Below are 7,204 nucleotides of genomic sequence, written 5' to 3'. Positions count from 1 at the left end.
GCCACTCTATCTGCTTGTGCTCACTCTCGCGCTCTCTCTCCAAAAAAAAAAAAAAAAAAAAATTATCATACTAGGGGGCGCCTGGGTGGCTCAGTGGGTTAAAGCCTCTGCCTTTGGCTCAGGTCATGATCCTAGGGTCCTGGGATCGAGCCCCACATCCCCAGCTCTCTGCTCAGCAGGGAGCCTGCTTCCCCTCCTTCTCTCTCTGTCTGCCTCTCTGCCTGTTTGTGATCTCTGTCAAATAAATAAATAAAAATCTTAAAAAATAAATAAATAAAATACATTACCATACTAGTAGTAAGTGGGAAAAGTATATTAAAAATAGGCTATATTTAGAAAATTCCATTGGCTGTTTGCCCTTCCATGGAAAAACTGCAAATGCCAACCTCTGCCTCCTTCCATTCTTCTGAATTGATTTTTGGGGATTAGAGGTGCATATTGAGAATTATATTAGTTCATGTATCAGTAATGTTAATACAAATAAGATCTCTGACCACAAACCAACCTCTACACTTGTAACCAAAAGGGGGAAAAAAAAAAGAGTCATGAACACATAATTTTAAGCTTTACTTTAAAAATGTAAATATCTCCCAATATTTAACAGGTAAAGAAAATAGCATATTGGTTTATTTTATGTGGTTGTTATATTTTATTTTCCAAGTAATACTGATTAAAAATATTTACACACCTACTTTTAAGTCCACAGTTTAGCACTCTTATTTGTATGGCTTTAAAAGTTATAGCACAAGATCTTTACATTAAGGATCAGGGGAAAAAGATTCATTCAAAACAAAGCCTGATATATTATATACATGTTTTTCTCTGTACTTTATTTTAAATACATTAATTTTTAAATGATGCTCATCTTTTTTTCATCTGGTGGTAAAATATTAGTGCACTTTTCATCAAAAAAAAAAAAAAAAAAAAAAAGGTTTACCACAGATATAAATGAATTTTCCCAATTGGAAATGGCCCTTCAGTTGCCATTAAATGAAACTTCTCAACCTAACTTAAGTTACCAAGAAAAAGAATTGGTAGTTGCCATTATAAGCAAAAACATAAACTACTACAGCATCACCTACGTTGCTCCTTACAACACAAACTTTGAAAGAACCAGAGACACTTTATAGAAGTTTTGTTGGTTTTGAAAAGGCACATGGGTGTGGTTGTTTTTTACATTCTAGAAATTTTGCCACCACCACTCTGTTCCTGTTGCAGAGATGACATCCGTGACTACCAGTAAAGACAAGAAGGTTGTTCAAACTAAAGCAAGCCAGAAGCCAAAAATTTAACTGCACAGTAACAATGTACTTTTCTTCATGCAGCCTTGTGTTTCCTATATATTCAATTTTCTAACATGCATTAGAATACATAAATTTGTATTCTAATGATTTTACGTTTGATTTTACAACATGGAAAAAATCTAAGAAAGGACGTGACCTGGGAAAGAGAGAAGGGAGAACCCTTACCACAATGAAAATAGATACATTCGTACCCAACTATATAGTAAGAATATAATCCATTTAAGTTTCCAGAAATAATACTTCTCAAAGCTTCCCATTCACTTATGGGAAAGATATCTCCTCTGTGGCATTAAGTGGGGGGGGAATCTGTTTCAACAGAAACAGTTCACAACAGGAAAGACTTTAACTTTGGTCCACTTGTCTGTTAGCCCAAGGACAGTCACACTGCCCAACATCAGTTCAAAAACCCAACACATAAATTTAAAAATATATTCATTTGTTATTTCATTCTAAAACAGGCATAGGTGTTCTGTTCTCATTCCCTGCCCTTTCAGCTTGGGAATCCACTGTTGATTTGGTCTCTAAACCATCAGCATCTTCGTGATCTTCCCTGGCAGTCTCAGCACAATCTGCTTGGGTGGGCTCTCTCTCCTCCTGGTTCATGATTTCAGGAGTCACTTGTTCCAAGTCGGCTTCTAGAAGTTCAGTCTGTACTTCTACTGGCATCTGATTTACCCGCTCGACATGCAGCTCCTCCACGTGTACTTCAGTACCTTCTTCAGTCTGAATTCGACCCACTTCTAGATAACTCACCTGGACCTGCTCTGGAAGATCGCTCATATGTGAATCATGCACTTGGCTGTCCTGGAGCAGATCAGGATGGACCTGTTCCACAGTCACTTGTGCTGAATCCACCTGAACCTGAAGCAATGGTAACACATGCACCTTCCCAACTTGTTCTATAATAGTCATTGACGTCACAGGTTCAGTCTGCACACGTGTTTCTACTGAAAGAACTTCTTCAGTTACTAGACGCTCTGAAATATTGTGAGTATCACTGAGATGCCTCCTTAATTCATTTCCTTGCATAAACCACAAGTCACATAAAGTACAATGGTTGGGTTTATCTCCAGTGTGTATTACCAAATGATCTTTGAACTGGTCCCAGCTGTTAAACACACTGTTACAGACCTGCAATAACCAAACATATGGTTTTAACAATACTAATATTCAAGCTGAAGAAAACATGAATGTATTTATTCTCTTTAAGGAAAAATTTGAATTTTTCTGAAAAATATGATATAATATAATATAATGTGGTCTAAGATTTCATAACTGTTTTCTTTATTGGATCTTTTAGCTGATGTAGTTAACAACTGAAATACACTTTGGGAAACATTTTAACACTGCCTTCATTGCTTAAATGTCATATAAATTCAAAGAATATAAAGTACCAATACTATAATTTCTCCCATAATATCATTACTATAAGAACAATTACATTATTTGGGTTATATACATACTAATCATGGAAGAGCTGATCACAGCTTGTCAGCCCCCCACTGCCTCATTCCCAAATTCTAGTAATTGCTCAATGGTTAAGAATAACCACAGTTTCAGATTATTTATTATTTAGGACATAATTTTACTGACATTGGTGTCATCTTGGATTGAGTAAAAAAAACCAACACCCTAATCTTCGTTCTAAAGTCAAGACAGTGATGTTCTTTACTCTCATTCTTTCCAAACTATCAGCCCTATACTTTTACTCTATACTCTGCTACCCTTTACTTTTAATGATTTAAAACACAGACCATTCCTTTGCTAAGGAGAGAATACACCACACATACCTGACATTCATAAAGCTTCTTTCTTCCCTTTTTTGCCCCTACTCCAGTCTGGCATGCAGTCAGATGACATTTGAGGGTGCTATTTCTAGCAAATCGTTCATGACAATTTGGACATTCAAAAGGTTTTTCACCTATTACAATAGAAAAAAATTATATTGACAAATGAGGAAAAATAGAAAAAGCAAATAAATTTTTTTCCTTTTGGTTAATTCTAAATAGAACCTTCTTGAAAGAAGATCTGAATTTATAATTCAGATGTTTCCACCACATCCAAAAGACTCTTCTAGAGGTGGAAATAGTTGTATTTGTGCTTACAACTGTTGTATTTGTGTTATAATTGTATTTGTGCTTTGAAGAAGAAATAAAATTTGGATCTGAGTTCTGTTTCATGTTTTCACTATTCTTAAAAAGCTGTTTATTTTTCCTTAGGTTAAAACCAAGATCAATCTCTCTTTTTGGGAAATGCACCCACAAGCATTTTTTGAGCACTTATTATGTGCCAGACCCATGTGCTAGGTGATGAAGATAAATAAACTCCTTTTTAAAAACTCTGTATCACAGGCCAGAGTGTTTTACGAAGGTAAATACATAGAAATGAGCACCTGAGATGTATCACGGAAGGCCTGTTTCAGAAAAAAGGGCAATGGAAAATGTACTGCAGCAGCACGAAAGAAGGAGTACTGTGCCTGAAATGAAGAAGAGAAGAAGGAAGTTTATTCTAGGCAGAAGCATAGAAGTATAAAATAAGATGATGGGTGAAGAGTAAGGAGGAAACGTATCAGTAACGACTCCCAGATCTCTGGCTTAGAATAACAACCGCATTAAAGAACACAGAAATCCAAGTAGGTTTGGAGTGCAGTGTGTTAGGCAAGATGATAGTTTCGTCTGTTGATTTGAAGGTACTCAAAGTGGAATAGTCTGGTAACAGCTATATACGGACTAATCTGAATCCAAATAGAGGGTGGACTGATACACAGATTAGCAGTTACTTTAGGTGGTAATAAAAACCTCGGATGTGTTGTGTGATAGAAGAATCAAGGACAGAACTCAATGAAATACCAAGTTAAAACACAGGTAAATGAGGCAGCAGATAACAGAATCAGAACAGTCAGAAGCAGAAGAAAGAACACTGAGGGAAATTAAGAAACTTCAGGAAGATGAGGCCAGTAAACAGTGTCAAACTGAACAGAGATGTCAGGTAGGACAACAACAAGGGATTGTACTAACTCAAGTGAGAACAGTGTTGAGTGATATGATGGTGGGGTTAGAAGCCAGATTACCATGGAATGAGAGGCAAGTCAATGAAAATAGTACAGAAGTTCTTCCCAAAAAGGCTTGGAAGTAAAGAGAATGGATGGTTTTGACAGATGACACATATATGTCATCTGCTGAGGCAGGGTGTGGGCAGGGTCCTGAGTATTGGACTGAAGGTCTAGAATAGCAATTTGGCAAAGAAAAATACAAATCAGGAACCAAAAGGCCTAATTTAAGGTCTGATATGATTTTTTTCCAGAAGTCCTCAGTGAGGAGTAGAGAGTGTCAAATGACTGCAATAATTCCAGGATTTTTTTAAAGGGTTTTTTAGAGCAAGTGGGTTGAAAAACCAAGGGAATTATGCTTAGCATGCAAGAAAAAGTGATTCAAGCTGTATACAAGGACAAGATAAGATAGGTCAGAAATTGGGGCGATAAGGTAGGTGGAGAGCGATGTGGAAGGACTAGCAGGCTACCTGAAGTAGACTCAGAATAAGGGAAGGAGGAGGTTTCAAGGGAGAGCATGATGCAGAGAACAGGCCCCAGTGATGAGGTCCTAGTTGTGACCTCCACACTAGTTAAGTAATTTTGAGTTGTATTTCTTCTTTAAGATTTTATTTGTCAGAGAGAGAGTGCACGCACAAGCGGGGGAACAACAGGAAGAGGGAGAAGCAGGCTCCCCACCAAGCAAGGAGCCTGATGCGGGACATGATCCCAGGGCACTGGGATTACAAGCTGAGCTGAAGGCAGCCATTCAACTGACTGAGCCACCCAGGCATCCTGTGTTTTTTCCCTGACCAAAAAAACTAGTTTATTCTTTGTATAATGTTCATGAGATGAAAAAAAATTAGACCTTAGAGTCTAGAATTAGTGTTGGTCCAGAAACTCCTTTTCAACTTGTCAAATATTGGGAGATAACTGCTCAATAAAAAAGTTAAGTTTTGTGATTTTTAATAGTGTATAATTTTTCACTATAAATATAAGTTGGTATAGCTTCTTTAAATGATAATTTCATGATATATACCAAGATTTAAAATGTATATATTCTTTAACTTGGCAATTCTGCTATTGGACACATACAGAAAGATATAAGCACAAGTATGCCTACTACAGCATAGTCTACAATAGCAAAAGACTAGCAACAATCTAAATGTGTATTAACATAGGTAAATCACAGCACACCCATACACTGAAACACCAGGCAGCCACAGGGCGAGGAGGGGGGGGAACCAAAACAAGTATAGATTCCTGCATTTTCATTTAAAGAGTTTGAGAGAAAGGTCATGACACTGTACTGCATGTCTCTATTTATTTTCCCCAAAAAACTTGTGTGTTCATCTGTGGTGACTCAAAAATGCAAAGAACAGACAGGGAAGGATAAGTAAGACAATGATGGCAATAGTTGCTTCTGGAGAGATCTACTAAATCTCTCTCTACTGATCATCGCATGTCATTTCAGCTTTTGTCATTTGAGCTTTTGCTATTTAAAAAATTAGTAAGTCCAATAAAATCTAGAAATATCAACAGATTCTGTTCTAGATGTGTAGACAGCACAGTCTTCAAAGTGCTTTTACCGTTTTATTTTACTGGCCATTTCCCTGTAAAGTAGGTATCATTACCCATATTTACACAGATGAGGAAAGAGGCCCGAAGATAAAGTGACCAGTCAAGTTAATCAGACTGGCAAATGTCAGAACTAGAGCTGGAATCTAATTCTGATTTCCAGACCCACATTCTTTCTATAATTCCATACGTCCTCTCTGGGAAACAAGTAACATTTGAAGACATGGTTCTCCTCTTCAGGTTCTCTCTCATACTAGGTGTTCCACAGGCAAATCCGTCAATATGTCTGGCACCACCTCCCACCCTAAAGTGCTTACCCTTCTATATTTTTCTAAGTTAATTAACCTCCAATCCTGTAAGGCACCCAAACCAGAAAGCTGGGATTTATTCCCATATTTCACTGGTCACCAAATCCTGTTGATTCTGTCTACTTAATGTTATTCACATCTCTAACCCTCTTCCACTATCACTGCCTTTACTCCACTCTTCATTCTTGATTAAATGTTCCAACAGCTTCCTAATTATACCTTGAAGGTTTAACCCCACTCCAATCTATCCTGTCAAGTCATCACTCTCAAACATAAATCTAATCCTGGTTTAAACTTCTTTAAATGACTCAATCTTTCAAGATAAAATCCAAATTCATTTACGGCATTTATGAAAATAACTATATGATCTTGGCTTCATCTTCCATCACTTTCTCTCCCCTGCCCTTGTCCACGATGCCTAAGTGTGCGCCACCTGGTCAGCCTTCCTAACTCTTCCAGCTATGTCTCCTGTCATTCCTTCACCTGGACCCAATCCTCCAGTTGTAATAACCTATTAGCAGTGCTCCAAACACACGGTTATCTCTCTTTCCTCTGTACCTGTGCATGCTTCATTTCTTGTGCCTGGAATGCCCATCTCCTGGCTAACTCCTTTTCCTTTGGGAGTCATTATAGGGTGAATGCTCTAGGAAACCAACCTTGTCTCATCCATCATAAATAAACAACCCAGGCAGGCATTCCCATAAGACGGTGTGCTGACTTCTACCAGCCCTTAGCCTGTCACATTTAACGGTGTCTGCTTGTCTCCCCAAACATAAGGGTAAGCTCTTTGAAGGCAGGGACTCTAACATTTATCTCCACGACCAAGTAGGTTGGCATTACTATTTCCCAAATGGAAACAAAATAATTCAGAAGACAAGTAACAACCAAAACTTTGCAAATCAGGGGCACCCGGGTGACTTAGTCATTAAGCGTCTCTGTTAAGCAGGAAGCCTGCTTTTTTTCTCCCACTCCCCCAGCTTGTGTTC

General features: G+C 37.9%; 1 protein-coding gene across 1 annotated transcript; it reads right to left on the bottom strand.

The window, feature by feature from the left end:
* Positions 1-586: 586 nt before the first annotated feature.
* On the bottom strand, positions 587-6,846 carry LOC111140319 (zinc finger protein 131-like). Its single transcript, XM_022492606.1, has 3 exons — positions 6,777-6,846; positions 3,095-3,225; positions 587-2,435 (listed from the first exon to the last, which is right to left on the bottom strand). The coding sequence occupies exons 1-3, from the start codon at positions 6,844-6,846 to the stop codon at positions 1,749-1,751; spliced, it is 888 nt and encodes a 295-aa protein (XP_022348314.1). The 3' UTR covers positions 587-1,748.
* Positions 6,847-7,204: the final 358 nt, after the last annotated feature.

Source organism: Enhydra lutris, unplaced genomic scaffold (assembly GCF_002288905.1).
Source record: "Enhydra lutris kenyoni isolate GAN:26980312 unplaced genomic scaffold, ASM228890v2 scaffoldscaffold512, whole genome shotgun sequence".
NCBI lineage: Eukaryota > Metazoa > Chordata > Mammalia > Carnivora > Mustelidae > Enhydra > Enhydra lutris.
This window is presented reverse-complemented; position numbering and strand designations above follow the sequence as displayed.